Source organism: Oncorhynchus gorbuscha, linkage group LG08 (genome assembly GCF_021184085.1).
Source record: "Oncorhynchus gorbuscha isolate QuinsamMale2020 ecotype Even-year linkage group LG08, OgorEven_v1.0, whole genome shotgun sequence".
In the NCBI taxonomy this organism is placed as follows: Eukaryota; Metazoa; Chordata; class Actinopteri; order Salmoniformes; family Salmonidae; genus Oncorhynchus; species Oncorhynchus gorbuscha.
The window spans coordinates 65,394,161-65,410,017 of NC_060180.1; the positions used below are offsets into that span (position 1 = coordinate 65,394,161).

Below are 15,857 nucleotides of genomic sequence, written 5' to 3' on the forward strand. Positions count from 1 at the left end.
CCTTGACTGTGAACACTGAGGCTGTGCCCGCTTTAAGTTACAGTTTTAATTGTGGCCATGTAGGATACTGTTGCAATTTAATCATAATGTAGGCTTACCAGAGTGGTCTACCATCTAAAATGATGGAGAAAATGCATCCCATAACATTTTTATATTGAAATAGCTGTTCTATCATTCTGCCTACAGTAGAAGCCAGTGTGTGGTGTTCAATGTAGGCCTACATTCCATGAGACTTAAAAAAACAAACATGCAGGGCTTGACATTAACCTGTTTATCCACTTGTCCTTCAGACAAGGATGCTGTTGTGTTGTTTAATGCAAGAAACAACTTCATAAAATAAAAAGCATTATTATTCCCATACCATTATTACAGAGAATGAGACAAAATATGCTTCCCTCAGCCTATTGGCTACTTAGCTTATTCAAGCCTGTCAGAAAATACAACACTGCCCTTTAAAGACAAAAAAGCTCTTTACCTGACTCGCCTTTCAAAGATGTCTAGAAATGTACACGTTTTGTGCTATTGTAGGAAGCAATCACCCCTATTGCTGACTACGAATTATCTATAACTGGACTAATAACTCACTAACTAACAAAGAATATTAACACAATGTGCACACATGGCTACATGCAGCCCTCGCTTTGATCTCAAAACAAGTGCATCTACTCACTAGCACTCATGCTGTAAACACAGTCCAGTTCAAAGTAAATGTCACAGATCCCATAGGGCGGCACACAATTGGTCCAGCATCATTAGGGTTAGGCCGGGGTAGGCCGTCATTGTAAATAAGAATTTGTTCTTAACTGACTTGCCTAGTAAAATAATGGTTAAATTTTAAAAAATCCATATATGGCAATGGTCTATTTGCATATAGGCCTACTGCAGCTCTGATTGGTTATGCCGCATCGGTCTGTGTAGATTACGGGATGAGTAGCGCTTGTCAATGCAGTTGAATCCTACTCTGATGCATTCTGACTAGAACAAAGTTTGCATAATTTGTTTGGTTTCAGTATGTTGCATTGAAAGTGGCTAATTTTGCATTAATTCGATCACAATTGGCACAGTAAAGGGAAATGTTGATAGTGTTAAAAGGACAAACAGTGGTCACCAACCTTTTCTGAGTCAAAATCACTTTGAGTCAAAATGCGCTGTTGTAGTGCTTAGTGAAATAGGAAAAACATGCATTTTATGGCTTATGAAAGTGTTGAATACAAAGTGTCGACGGGTTGTGAGTAAGAACTTACACATCAACTCACTAATAAAAACAGCATCTCTTTGCTGTATTCATTGACAGTTTCTCTCTAGTCATGGTTTTCAACGTTTTGAAATCTCACAGTATCAACTATAGGCCTATACTGCACTTCATTTGCCATATGGGCCTGCCGTGAAGGTAGAGTTTGTACCTTCAGACACATAAAATGGTTAAAAATGCCAACAGTTGGCCGACCAGGCCACAGTGCAGCTGAATCGGTGCACCTACCGACAACAGCCCGAGACTAATAAAAAAAAAGAAGTGTAACCTATAAATGTTTCTATTTTTTTTTACCCCCTTTTCTCCCCAATTTCGTGGTATCCAATTGGTAGTAACAGTCTTGTCTCATCGGTGGAACTCACAGAATAATAGGAAATAGCTTATGATACTGAATTGGGCTAAAGATGTTGGATAACGTTGTTGGTAGGTATCCAAATGAGTTCAGTATGCCATTTTCATTTGAGACTAAGAAGTGTAATGTCATGGATTATCAAGATAATATTCCAAAGACTCGAATTGAAACGACAACGACACTAAGGCTGCGTTTAGACAGCCAGAACAATTATGACTTTTTTTCTCCCACTAATCAAATCAGCTCTGAAAAAGAGCTGATGTGAAAAGATCTGATGTGATTGGTCAAAAGACTAATTAGTGGGGGGAAAAAACAGAATTGATCTGCCTTTCTGTCACTGAAGTGATATAAATGGACACTGAATTGACTTTACTTTTTTATCAGTGTTTTATGATGTTATTTTAGACTAAACTAACTGTGGTTTATAACAATGTAATAACACATAAATCATGATAATTTGTCTAATGTAGGCTAAACTAAAATATTCGGATAAATGTTTTATGTCGTGTTCTCGTTTGGATGTAGCCTACTAGTTATATTAACATTCTCAGAATTCCAAACCCCTTGAACGAGCAAAGGGGGTCCTTTACACAAAAAAATGTGTCTCAAGAGTAGTATCATTACGTCATTCAGTAGCTCGTTTTGGTAGTTCCTCTACTCAAACTTTTCCCGACGGTGATTCAAGACTCCATGACTGCTGGTTGGACCATAGGATACTCCCACCATTCAGGAATGTGGGACTTTCCTTCCATATAAGGACTTTTTGATATCAATCACGAGTCACTACCTAGACTCAGAAAGGGGAAGGTGGAGCCTAAAATCGATTAACGAAGCGTACAAGTTCGTTTAAGCATTTTTATTGGTTGCAAGAAAAAAAGAAAGGAAGTGTTTAGTTCACTCCGGAGTTTAACTGGAAGAGAAACGAAAATAAAAGTATTTGCACAAAGAAACTGATACAAAGTATCTATACGAAAAACAAAGTAACTCGTTTATAATAATGTCTGGCTCATCATTTAACAGAGGTCCTGCTTATGGGTTTTCTGCAGAAGTCAAAAGCAAGGTAAGTGTTCACGGAAGCGAGTAAAGTGCGAATGAATAATTTGCCTTATGGTAGTAGCCTATAGCGTTAGTGAGGTTTATTACGGAAAACTTGATTTATTTATTGAAAAATGTGTATGCCTAGGTATTTTAGGTTACATGGGCTATGATGTAGACTGAGTGTAAATATAATTACGTGGAACGGGCAAAGCTACTATACTTTTGGAATGACCTAAATAAAGCGGGAAACTTCTCAAATTACAAGTTTTACCGGCTACGCACATACGTTTGATAACACTGTTCATTAATATGACAAAATGCTAATTAAAAAAAACTTTAGTTTGGTTTAAGTAGTTGGTTTACTTTTGGGAAGCGCTTAAAAAGGCATGGGCGTTGCCCGTGTTGGCAATGTATATTTTCTTGTGGCAAGTTAAAAATCCCTATACTGTCCCATTACATAGAGAAACTGGTCAGTACAACACTGTAGGTCTTTCATGCATCCATCCATCCATGTCCCTGAGTTTGTCACCCATCCAGAGGTCACACAGTCCTATCACGAGAACAACTGCTGCATCCTGCGCTGTGGTGGATTGGGGCCTTGGTGAATGGCTATTGTAGTGCGCAGTGCGCCTACGTGCGTCATTTGACAATTGGCATCGCAAAACAATCCAAATAGAAATATGTTCTCTTTTAGAACATGTGTACTTTCAAAAGTAAACGTTGACAGGAGCCAGTGCCAGTGTTTTCTGGTGGCAGGTAGTATAGCTGTTAGAGAGGGTTGCCAGTTCGAATCCCGGTCCGACTGGAAAAATTTGTCGGGAAGTGAGCAGGCAACCGGAGGTTTGCTTCTACCAAATCGGTTGGACCTTGTGTGTACTTGACCAATTAAGTGATCTTAGATTAAGTTTATCTGCAAATGCCCGTCATCCAAAACATCAATGACAGTGTGGATGGCACAACCAGGAGTTAACCTACTACTGTATCCCTCGGGCCAAATATAACAGTTTTATCACAAATTTACAGTGAATATTTAGAGCGTTTGTGTTCCTGTACTTATTTTTTGTAATCGTGTGTTACACTTGTACAGTGTAATGGGAGAAATGAAATTGAAATGCTTTGCAAAGTTCACCAACCTGGCTCTTCACTTATGTAAATAGAGAATAATGACTAATATAATATTATTTTTGTTTATCTTTCATAAACAACAAACTTTACCCATCATGTTCTAAGTTATGTTAAATAAAGGAATACTCAGGTCCCCATGTTACTACCCTGATCCATTTAACTGCAGATTACACAAAGCAGATGCGTGTGCATTATGTTCTTCTGTGTCTGAGACCTAGCAATGTGTCTTTTAGACCACCGGCTGATTTATTGTTTGCATTCCTTTGCTGAGTCCTTATATTGGCGAGGGTTTCCCATTGGTCCTCAGAACAGTGTACGGGTAGCCAAGTGGATGTAAAGCTGGTGGTTTCCTCTCATACCAATGAATGATGTCCATTGTCTCTGGTATTTCCTGCCGTTAATGATGTAGCAATGCAATGTGAAGTATTGAATTGTTGTTATTCAAGGAGTTTTTCCTCCTTGACTAGGCCCCTTAACAATTATAGATGGTAAGTGAAATTATGGTTAACCCAGACGTTGGAACTGATCCACTAGACAAGACTATCAAATATGTTTTTTGAGAACGTAATAGTGGTCCATGTTCAATCCATTTGATTTAAACTCCTTCAACTCAGCGTCCTAACAGTCTCATTCCCCATGATCTAAATTGCACAGCGGGAATGAATTCCTTGAGTTCACCATGCCTCTCGAAATTACATCTTTCAAATGTCCTGTGGGCAATTAAAGCAGTCAATGTTGTTTTAATTTGGGGATAATCAAATGAAGCAAATATATAATGACAGGACCGGTTTGCCCAGAAAGTCCTTTATTCGGTTGTACTTAAAAGTTCTGCTTCACATTTTAGCCGTGGAGGGCAATTTGTGGAGACTATTTTGACCCTATTCCTCAGTCTTACTATTCTTTGGTATGTTTTTGTAACTTCAACCTCAAAATGCATTGTTGAGAGATATAGAGGCCTTTTAAAAATATAACTTTATGTACAAACATTACAGTGTTTTTGCAGATATGATGTTTTTTTTAAACGTTGCTTTTAGTGGCAGTTTCCATCTTCACACTTTCTTTTGATTATTTACTCAACCAAAGTATTTACAAATCAGGATAACACTTTAACCACCCTCTCAACAAGGAATGCAGCGTCAAATTGCATAGTTTAACTCTCCCCTATACCATGCAGCTGCCTTCCTGTGCTTCAAGGAGATTTAAGTGGTTAACCGAACAGGATGCGTGTGTGTTTTGTGTTTGAGCTAATGTCAGTGTTGGCTCTGTAAGGGCTGTTAAACAGCAAGAATAACACACAAAGTTATCCCAATTGGTTGACACCGTGAATCATGGTTTTGGGGCCGCCCATAATAAACTCTTGAGAGAGAATTTTAACACGCACAAACCATAATATTCTTTATTTTTGCTGTGGTTCTGGAAATGAAAAACGCCCACTACCAAGTCATCAATTGATGATGAGTACTTCCACACATATGTTAGTAGCACTTTCTTTAATACGGGAAGTACCTGGTAAATTAGTAATTACACTGTAATAATCTATGAATTACTTGTTTGTTTCTTTGGGATTCATTCAAACAAGCAGCAATGGCCACCATTAGGTACCAGATAATTCTACACAATTGGTAACTATTTGAAGTACCCATTGGAAAGTTTTCTCCTAAATACCAGTGGAAACATTACTGTAAAATAAAGTTTAACCTACATGTTGTGCAACTTTTTCCAAGATGTAATGAACTTTTGACCTTCCCCAGATTGCCGGAAAGTACGACCCTCAGAGAGAGGAGGAGCTAAAGGTCTGGATCGAGGATACAACCGGATGTGACATCGGGGAAGACTTCCAGAAAGGCCTGAAAAATGGTGTCATCTTGTGCAAGTACGTTTCTGAATAGGGCCAGGATCCGTCATCACGTCCCTATGTACAATGTGGCTTTATTGACCCATAAAGCTACACATTTTATGGCACCGGCCAATGCATTCAACCAAAGACATCACTCATAAATGTTCTGCTAGCTACAACATTATACATCAAATCATACAATCCATTGCATATGTCCTGTCTGTCCTCCTTGCTGTGGGTTTTACTGTAATATAGACCCTTTTCTCCTCTGATTCCTTCTGTTACCTATGAGGTGCTGCAGTCTAAGTAAGCAAACTCTCTTCCTCCCCTAGACTGATCAACAAACTTCAACCTGGCTCTGTGAAAAAGATCAACTCGTCCACCATGAACTGGCATCAGGTGAGCTGCTTGGATTGTTCTCTCTACGTGAACAGACTTGAACTGTACTTTACCAGCTGGTTTTACAGTTCGAGAATATATCTGAGCTGTTGTGCTGACCAAGCCTGTTTTTTTCCCAGCTTAAAAGCAGAGGTAGATTGTTATTATTAGAGGTGCAACTCTCTGGACCAGTGAGTTTACTGAAATAGAATTTGGGTTAGAATATGAAATATAGTGAGACCTCGGTGTGCCAGAGATCCTTTTAGCTCAATGGCTTGTGATGGCCTCGTTATAGGTGTGACTTCCTAAAATCTACCTTCATGTAATTATTGAGAAGCTTTTTACTCATCTTTTCTTATGCACTCGTCTGGTTCTAGCTGGAGAACATCACCAACTTCATCAAATCTATCCAAATGTACGGCCTGAAGCCCCATGATATCTTTGAGGCCAACGACCTGTTTGAGAGTGGGAACATGACCCAGGTCCAGAGCACACTGCTGTCTCTCGCTGGCACGGTAAAACTTTTTAAACTCATTTTTATGGTTGCATCCCTTATGAGAATCTTCTGTAATTTAACTGTGTAATTGCCACTTGCATAAATCGCTTGACCTTGTTGAACAGAGCATTACTGCATGTCAGGTTTTGTCTTCGTAAAGATGTTCCAGAAGCTAAAATAATGGTGTCTCGTCTTCATCAACATATGGTGTCAGAAGCGGGATGTACATACAGCCCCCTCCTGAATAAGCTCATAGAATTGTGTCCAGTAAAATGTTGGGGCATTCAACAGTGACTGGATTTCTGTACACTTTCCCCTGCAGGCCAAGACCAAGGGCTGCCAGTCCCGAGTGGACATTGGGGTGAAGTACGCAGACAAACAGGAGAGGCTATTCGACGAGGAGAAGATGAAGGCCGGACAGTGTGTCATTGGACTGCAGGCAAGAGGGAATGTGTTGACAGTGATACCACTGAAGAACATGTTGTTCTTTCTGCTGTTGCCAGCTCTGTTGCCGTCTTGCCAAACAAAAAAACATCAGTAGCAAAGCTAACCAATACATATTGCTAACAGCCTTTATAACAGGCTAAGGCAGAGACAGACTGGCATCCATGCTATTGTTCTTATAAAACCCATATTTTATTTAATCTTTTCGTAACTTCTATTTGTTTTGAATATTTCTTATTGAATGGTTGCATGTAGGGTTACATCAATGATTCCTAACTTTTATATGCCCTTTGGCATGACCTCTATTTTAGCCAAGAACAATATTGTTGATTTGATGATATCTACTCAGGCATTCTCAGTCTGTCCTGGAAGGGGGGGGGGTGTAATTTTCCATTCATCCTTTGCTGTTTTCCTTTTATAACTGATATCTGTCTCTCTCTCTGCAGATGGGGACGAATAAGTGTGCCAGCCAGGCGGGCATGAATGCATACGGCACCAGGAGGCACCTCTACGATCCCAAGGCTCACATCCTGCCCCCCATGGACAACTCCACCATCAGTCTGCAAATGGGTACCAACAAGGGGGCCAGTCAGGTAGAAGTCCATGTGTAGAAAAGCAAATGCAAGTTCTCATTAATTTCACCATGTCTTAACTCCATCAAGGTATCGATATTGTCAATGGGGGACATAACTGCACTAGTAAACTTAGGCTTTTACTAATGGATTCTTATTTGAATTGACTGCTACATGTGAATTAGTTATCTTCCTCTCCGCAGGCTGGCATGACAGCTCCAGGAACCCGCCGTGCCATCTATGACCAGAAGTTGGGCACAGACAAATGTGACAACAGCACCATGTCACTGCAGATGGGCTCCAATGCAGGTGCCAATCAGAGCGGGCAGAACTTTGGCCTGGGTCGTCAGATCTACAACGCCAAGTACTGCCCCAAGAACGAGGAGGAGCAGAATGGGGCCGGAGCCGAATATGTCCCTGACTACCAAGACGAGGGTTACCAAGAATTCAAAGATGAAGCGGTACCGGTGTACCAGCAAGAGGGGACGGATTATTAAAAGGCGGGTTGTGCTGGTTGAAAACAGAAGAAACATCAAGAAAGGCTTTTTCAAAGTTATTCGTTACATAGGATTTTCCGCCTTTTGGTTGATCTCCTTTTGGTATTGGACAATAGTGCCCTCTTGCCCTCATTTAAGCACCGGTTAGGACCAATGTTAGACATATCTCAAATACTATGCATTAGTAGGTTTTTATATTCCTGTTGAAATGGCTATGCTTATGTGTTTTTAAAGTGTAACCACTAAAGCCAGTACTGGTGTCTGGGCTGTGATTAGCTTTTATATCCCAATGATTAGCTTTTAGTAAAGTACCAAAGCCCTCTTGCCAGTTTCCCCCTCAACAACTGTTTGCCATTGGTACATTTAAATGTTTATTTTTTTTAAATCTTCAGGCAAATATTGCCTGGAATCCATCTTTGAAAGGACCCAATAGAATTCAATTATTAAAAATCCCCAGTTCAAAAATGGACTCTTCCATAATTGTAATTTACCTATCCTTGTACCAAAGGTCATATTGTTAATGTAACCTATATACATTTATATTACCATAATTGATGTGAATTTGTGGTAATTATTTGTATCCATTCAGTATTTTTACTTGGTAATCTAAAAGACAACAAGATGTATCTGTTTGGATCAAAACAAACCACCGTCCATGTTTTTATGTATGCTAACTGTATACTTTCTTTGGAGGAAATATTTCCTTTGTTTGCATAACCAGAGCAACTGGAGCCAAGATTGTTTTCTTTGGCTTAGAGTATCTTGGGGAAAAAAACATTCAGGCTTTCAACATTCCAAGCTGGATACTGGATTAATTTAGTCATTTTTCTTCATTGTATAATGGATTCACTGATAAGAGGCTCAAACATATTTTTGATTTTGAACTCTGTCATTCAATGTGATTATTTATATATAGTTTTGTTAAGCGTTTTTGTTTTGTACTGACTCTGAAGGGAAATTTGCTCTTACTACCTTTTTGGTTTTATATATATTCTTTGGGCTTTCCTTTCAATCCATATTTTCATTATGAATAGAAACATTTATGGAAGTTGGGAAATATGTGTGAATAAAGACATACATTGTATACAAACCAGCCTGATGTGCCAATTAGTTACAATTATAGTGTCTCATTAGTTACATGGTTATCATAACTTCGGCTACGATCATTAGATCATGTGGCTTTAATTAGGACATAAACAATGTCTGCATTCCATAGCCTAACAATGCAGTGTTGTCGGCATGGGATTTTGAGTCAATTGGGTCACTGATGGAATAGAGAAGTACTTTTGGTAATTTAGTGTATGTGGACACCTGTTCAATGACCATCTCATTCCAAAATCATGGGCATTAATATGGAGTTTGTCCCACCTTTGCTGCAACAGCCTCTACTCTTCTGGGAAGGCTTTCCACTAGATGTTGGAACATTGCAGCAGGGACTTGCTTCCATTCAGCCACGAGCATGCTTCCAATTTGTTTCATGGGGTTGAGGTAAGGGCTCTGTGCAGGTCAGTCAAGTTCTTCCACACCGATCTTGACAAACCATTTCTGTATGGACCTCGCTTTGTGCCCTAGGGGCATTGTCATGCTGAAACGGGTAAGGGCCTTCCCCAAACTGTTGCCACACAGTTGGAAGCACATAAACGTCTAGATTCCAGCCATTACAATGAACCCATCCTCCTATAGCTCCTCCCACCAGCCTCCTCTGGTACCAGGTAAGGTGGGTTAATATCACATAGCATTTCTTAGCAATTTTCATACAGACATACGGGTATTACATGTCTTGTTCTTGCACAGGTTTGTTTCTAGGTTGTCCACACACAGCAGAAGCTCTGTATGGCACTTTGCAGTTTCAGAAGGAGATCACGCAGGAGAAGAAAATTAAGATATGGTACTGAAATCAGGACCTCTTTCTACATGGTTTATTTATAGATGGTGATTGACTTTATACGGCACATAATCAGGATAACATTGTACTGTGTATAAACATTATCAGGTGTGGTGTGCTGGGTGTCTTTAATAAAATGTGTTTTCTCTTACCACCTGCCTTTGTGTTATTCCATGTTAGATATATTTTTGTGTGACAGCTGTAAAAAAAGATGACACAAATTGTTTAGCTGTTTGTTTTCATTTGGATATCTCCTATAGAAGTATCCCGACTATGGTGAGTGACTTCAACTTGAATGGAAGTTGCACTGTTTGATGAAGATAAAAGTTATTGTACAATACCTCCACCTACTGGTCCAGTGAAATATACAAATATTTTGCCTGGCCGGAAATAGATAGCCGGATGTCCCTACGAGTCGCGCGATATTAGCACAAACGAGACTTCGGAACATTCTTTTCACCGGAACATCAGGCAAAATGGTAGGGCCCCAATTTTACAAGAACCTGAATTTGACCATCTATGTCAATCTCAGCTAAGTTATAATACATTTGATTTATTAAACCATACAGTGCAATGCATCACTAGGTATCAATTGATACATTGGTGAATTTTAGGATGAAACATTATTGACGCTACCACAAAGCTTGGGATGCATGTTAAGCTCATACGGTTGCCTGCAGTGCTAATGCTAGCTTTCTGTTTATTTACCGAGTCAGGTTTAGTCATTTAGAGACATTTTTTATTATTTAACCTTTATTTAACCAGGTAGGTTAGTTGAGAACAAGTTCTCATTTACAACCGCGACCTGGCCAAGATAAAGCACAGCAGTTCGACACATACAACATAGAGTTACCCTCCGATTAAACAAACATACAGTCAATAATAAAGAAAAAGTTTATATACAGTGTGTGCAAATGAGGTAAGATAAGGGAGGTAAGACAATAAATAGGCCGTGGTGGCTAATTATAAAATACCAATTAAACACTGGAGTGACAGATGTGCAAGTAGAGATACCTGGGTGCAAAGGAGCAAGATACATAGATAATGGGCTATGTGCAGTGATCTGTGAGAACCTCTGACAGCTGGTGCTTAAAGTTAGTACGGGAGATATGAGATCAGCTTCAATGATTTTTTTTTTGTAGTTTGTTCCAGTCATTGGCAGCAGAGAGCTGTAAGGAAAGGTGGCCAAAGGAGGGATTGGCTTTTGGGGGATGACCTGTGAGATATACCTGCTGGAGCGCGTGCTACGAGTGGGTGCTGCTATGGTGACCAGTGAGCTGAGATAAGGCGGAGCTTTACCTAGCAAAGACTTGTAGATGACCTGGGAGCGAAGGGTTAGGCGAGTATGAAGCGAGGGCCAGCCAACGAGAGTACAGGTCGCAGTGGTGGGTAGTATATGGGGCTTTGGTGACAAAACGGATGGCACTGTGATAGACTGCATCCAATTTGTTGAGTAGCGTGTTGGAGGCTATTTTGTAAATGACATCGCCGAAGTCCAGGATCGGTAGGAAGGTCAGTTTTACGAGGGTATGTTTGGCAGCATGAGTGAAGAATGCTTTGTTGTGAAATAGGAAGCCGATTCTAGATTCAATTTTGGATTGTAGATGCTTAACGTGAGTCTGGAAGGAGAGTTTACAGTCTAACTTAGACACCTAGGTATTTGTAGTTGTCCACATATTCTAAGTCAGAGCCGTCCAGAGTAGTGATGCTGGTCGGGCGGGCAGGTGCAAGCAGCGATCGGTTGAAGAGCGTGCATTTATTTTGACTTGCATTTAAGAGCAGTTGTGGGCCACGGCAGGAGAGTTGTGTGGCATTGAAGCTCGTCTGGAGGTTAGTTAACAGTGTCCAAAGAAGGGCCAGAGGTATACGGAATGGTGTCGTCTACGTAGAGGTGGATCAGAGAATCACCAGCAGCAAGAGCAACATCATTGATGTATACCGAGAAGAGAGTCGGCCTGAGAATTAAACCCTGTGGTACCCCCATAGAGGCTGCCAGAGGCCCGGGCAACAGGCCCTCTGATTTAACACTGAGCTCAATCAGAGAAGTAGTTGGTGTACCAGGCGAGGCAGTCATTTCAGAAACCAAGGCTGTTGAGTCTGCCTATAAGAATGCGGTGATTGACAGTCGAAAGCCTTGGCCAGGTCGATGAAGACGGCTGCACAGTAATGTATTTTATAGATGGCGGTTATGATGACGTTTGGGACCTTGAGCTTGGCTGAGGTGCACCCATGACCAGCTCTGAAACCAGATTGTATAACGGAGAAGGTACAGGATTCGAAATGGTCGGTCATCTGTTTTAACTTGGCTTTCGAAGACCTTAGAGAGGCAGTGTAGAATAGATATAAGTCTGTAGCAGTTTGGGTCTAGAGTGTCTCCCCCTTTGAAGAGGGGGATGATCGCGGCAGCTTTCCAATCTTTGGGAACCTCAGACGATACGAAGAGAGGTTGAACAGGCTAGTAATAGGGGTTTCAACAATTTCGGCAGATAATTTTAGAGAGGGTCCAGATTGTCTAGCCTGGCTGATTTGTAGTGGTCCTAATTTTGCAGCTCTTTCAGAACATCAGCTATCTGGATTTGGGTAAAGGAGAAATGGGGAGGCTTGGGCAAGTTGCTGTGGGTGGTGCAGGGCAGTTGACTGAGGTAGGGGTAGCTGTAGAAAAATGCTTATAAAAATTCTCAATTGTAGTGGATTTATCGGTGGTGACAGTCCCAGCCTCAGTGCAGTGGTCAGCTGGGGGGAGGTGCTCTTATTCTCTATGGACTTTAGTGTCCCAGAACTTTTTTGAGGTAGTGCTACAGGATGCACATTTCTGTTTCAAAAAGCTAGCCTTAACTTTCCTAACTGCCTGTGTATATTGGTTCCTAACTTCCCAGAAAAGTTGCATATCACAGGGGATTCCGAAGTAAGCACGACAGCACTCTACTAACACATAGTAGCTATAACTATTATTAATTATATTCCTAATGAACGTCTCGTTTTAACACTCATTTTCGTTGGCCGTCAATATCCACTGTGTTAAAGTAGTTTGCGTGATTTCTCTAGGCGGATGTCGAGATCAAGAAGAAGCGTACCTTCAGGAAGTTCACCTACAGAGGTGTGGACCTGGACCAGCTTCTGGACATGTCCTAGTGAGTAAATCAATTCATCCAGTAAATGTGCCACTACATTTGGCTGTTTGCATTGTGGTATTTCGGTGAATGCTCAGCCCTTTCTGAGTGTAACCATCATAACAATGCTAGATGAACCCCATCTTGCAGAAGGGTGAGGTCTGACAGTGGCGTTCTCTCTTTCGAAAGTTGGGTACATTATTATGGCAACTGGTATGCTGTGTTCCATTTTCATTCGTTTTCTCAATTTAGCATGTAATAAAATACATATCGTTACATAATTACTTGGACTATGACTAAATATGTGAAATTCTAGAGGCTATTTTAGTACAGTCTGGATTTAAATGTTTAATTAACTTCCCTGTAGATGTCTGCTATTTGGACCCGATGCTTAATGTTAATCTGAAAGTATGCCTGACTGCATCATGCCTCCTCTCCTCCAGTGAACAGCTGATGCAGCTGTACTGCGCCCGCCAGAGGAGGAGACTTAACCGTGGTCTTCGCCGCAAGCAGCAGTCCCTCCTGAAGCGCCTGCGTAAGGCCAAGAAGGAGGCTCCCCCCATGGAGAAGCCCGAGGTGGTGAAGACTCACCTTAGGGATATGGTCATCCTGCCTGAGATGGTTGGCTCCATGGTCGGAGTGTACAATGGAAAGACCTTCAACCAGGTTGAAATCAAGGTGAGGTTATGGGTAGGCTTGGGCGGTTTCCAAATTGTCATACCTTCATGCCAACCTTGTGCAGTCCTGGGAAATGTGGTAATACCGACACTGAACACAAGGGGTATTATTTTGGGGGCTCCAGGTGGGGCAGCGGCCTGGCGGTGCACAATTTGGCCCAGCGTCTTCCAGGTTTGCATTGTAAGAATTTGTTCTTAACTGACTTTTCTAGTTAAATAAATACTGTCTAACCTCACTGAGCCTCTAATCCAAAGGTTAGCAATGCTAATAGCTTAATGTAAAATTCCATATTGAATGCTAGCTAAATGCTAAAGAGTGCATTGTGAACATTTTATAGTCTCTGACATTAACTATTTACAGTACAGACATCCCAGCTCAGTTATACAAGGAACTAAAAAATACTACTCTGTTTGCTGCACTCACAAAACATTTTTAGGCAGCAAGGCTTTTAATCCAAAAGGAGATTCTCTGCTGTTACCAAGAGAAGTTTGGTTTTGCGAGAGCTAATCAGGTAGAACGAAACCAAATGCACAACTGCATAGCAGTTAGCACATTTCAGACAGTTAATGTAATAGTAATGAGATACACTATGGCCAAAAGTATGTGGACACCCCTTCAAGTTATTGGATTCAACTATTTCAGCCACACCCGTTTCAGACAGGTGTTTAAAATCAAGCACACTGCCATGCAATCTCCATAGACAAACATTGGCAGTAGAATAGCCTGAACTGAAGAGCTCAGTGACTCAACGTGGCACCGTCATCCAACAAGTCAGTTCGTCTATTTTATGCCCTGCTAGAGCTGCCCCGGTCAACTGTAAGTGCTGTTATTATGAAGTGGAAACGTCTAGGAGCAACAACGGCTCAGCCGCAAAGTGGTAGGCCACACAAGTTTATTTAACTAGGTAAGTCGGTTATTAAGAACAAATTACTATTTTCAATGAAGGCCTAGGAACTGTGGGTTAACTGCCTTGTTCAGGGGCAGAAGAACAGATTTTTACCTCGTCAATTTGGGGATTCGATCTTGCAACCTTCCGGTTAATAGTCCAACACTCTAACCACTAGGCTACCTGCACCCACAAGCTCACAGAACAAGACCGCCAAGTGCTGAAACGTGTAGCGCATAAAAATTGTTTGTCCTCGGTTGCAACACTCACTACCAAGTTCTAAACTGCCCCTGGAAGCAACTTCAGCACAATAACCATTTGTTAGGAGCTTCATGGGATTCCATGGCTGAGCAGCCTCACACAAGGAAGGCCTTTTTGGGGGAAGACCCTTTCCTGTTTCAGCATGACAATACCCCTGTGCAGAAAGCGAGGTCCATAGAGAAATGGTTTGTTGAGATCGGTGTGGAAGAACTTGACTGGCCTGCACAGAGCCCAATTTTGGGGTGAATTATAACACAGACTGCAAGCCAGGCCTAATCGCCCAACATCGGTGCCCGGCCTCACTAATGCTCTTGTGGCTTAATGGAAGTCCCTGCAGCAGTCCCTTTCCAGAAGAGACTAGGCTGTTATATCAGCAAAGGGGGTACCATCTCCATAAAACAAAAATGTACCTTTACATATACAGGTTTTTCTCATTGAGATAACATGTCTTTTTGGAATGAGATTTTTTGACACACATAATTCCCCGTTATACCGTCCAAGCCTACTAGACACCACAATGGCACCTTCCGAGATTACGATTGTAAATTACTTTTTGTATTTTTACTTTTTGCAAGGGATTTTGCATCCATTGACCTGCATGTCAATTGCCTATTACTTGATTTGCCTCACTGTATTTTTGAAGCCGTTGGTAACAATCACAGATTTTTTTGTTGTTGTCCATAAATGTTTTGGTCCTGCATCAGTCTTGGCCTTAAAAGTTTCATGTCTGAAGCTGTCAGTGCACAATGTACTGTGGTAGTTGTGGTACAGGTGTATTCTAGTTGTCTAGTAACAGGATTGTCCTGCTCCATACTAACAATTTTACATTTCTCTCTCCAGCCTGAGATGTGCGGCCACTACCTGGGGGAGTTCTCTATCACCTACAAGCCAGTCAAGCACGGTCGCCCCGGTATCGGAGCTACACATTCTTCCCGTTTCATCCCACTGAAATAGAAGGGCTGCTGTCTTTGTATAAATAAAAATTAGGTCCCCACACTTTTCTGTTGGCTTTTAATTTAAAAATGTTTTGTTCTGTTTGCCTGAAT

The 15,857-nt window shown here is 41.2% G+C and overlaps 2 protein-coding genes and 1 non-coding gene across 3 annotated transcripts; all 3 read left to right on the forward strand.

Annotated features, from left to right (window-relative positions):
* The first annotated feature begins 2,449 nt into the window (after positions 1-2,449).
* On the forward strand, positions 2,450-9,081 carry LOC124042017 (calponin-2-like). Its single transcript, XM_046360281.1, has 7 exons — positions 2,450-2,664; positions 5,519-5,640; positions 5,937-6,003; positions 6,360-6,497; positions 6,801-6,917; positions 7,369-7,515; positions 7,698-9,081. Exons 1-7 carry the CDS (start codon positions 2,602-2,604, stop codon positions 7,989-7,991), a joined length of 948 nt encoding a protein of 315 aa, XP_046216237.1. The 5' UTR covers positions 2,450-2,601; the 3' UTR covers positions 7,992-9,081.
* A 1,205-nt stretch (positions 9,082-10,286) lies between these two features.
* LOC124042019 (40S ribosomal protein S15) lies at positions 10,287-15,807 on the forward strand. Its single transcript, XM_046360286.1, has 4 exons — positions 10,287-10,355; positions 12,922-13,007; positions 13,430-13,664; positions 15,652-15,807. The coding sequence occupies exons 1-4, from the start codon at positions 10,353-10,355 to the stop codon at positions 15,763-15,765; spliced, it is 438 nt and encodes a 145-aa protein (XP_046216242.1). The 5' UTR covers positions 10,287-10,352; the 3' UTR covers positions 15,766-15,807.
* On the forward strand, positions 13,055-13,187 carry LOC124042388. The gene has a single exon (XR_006840142.1). It is a non-coding gene; the product is annotated as a small nucleolar RNA SNORA35 (small nucleolar RNA).
* Positions 15,808-15,857: the final 50 nt, after the last annotated feature.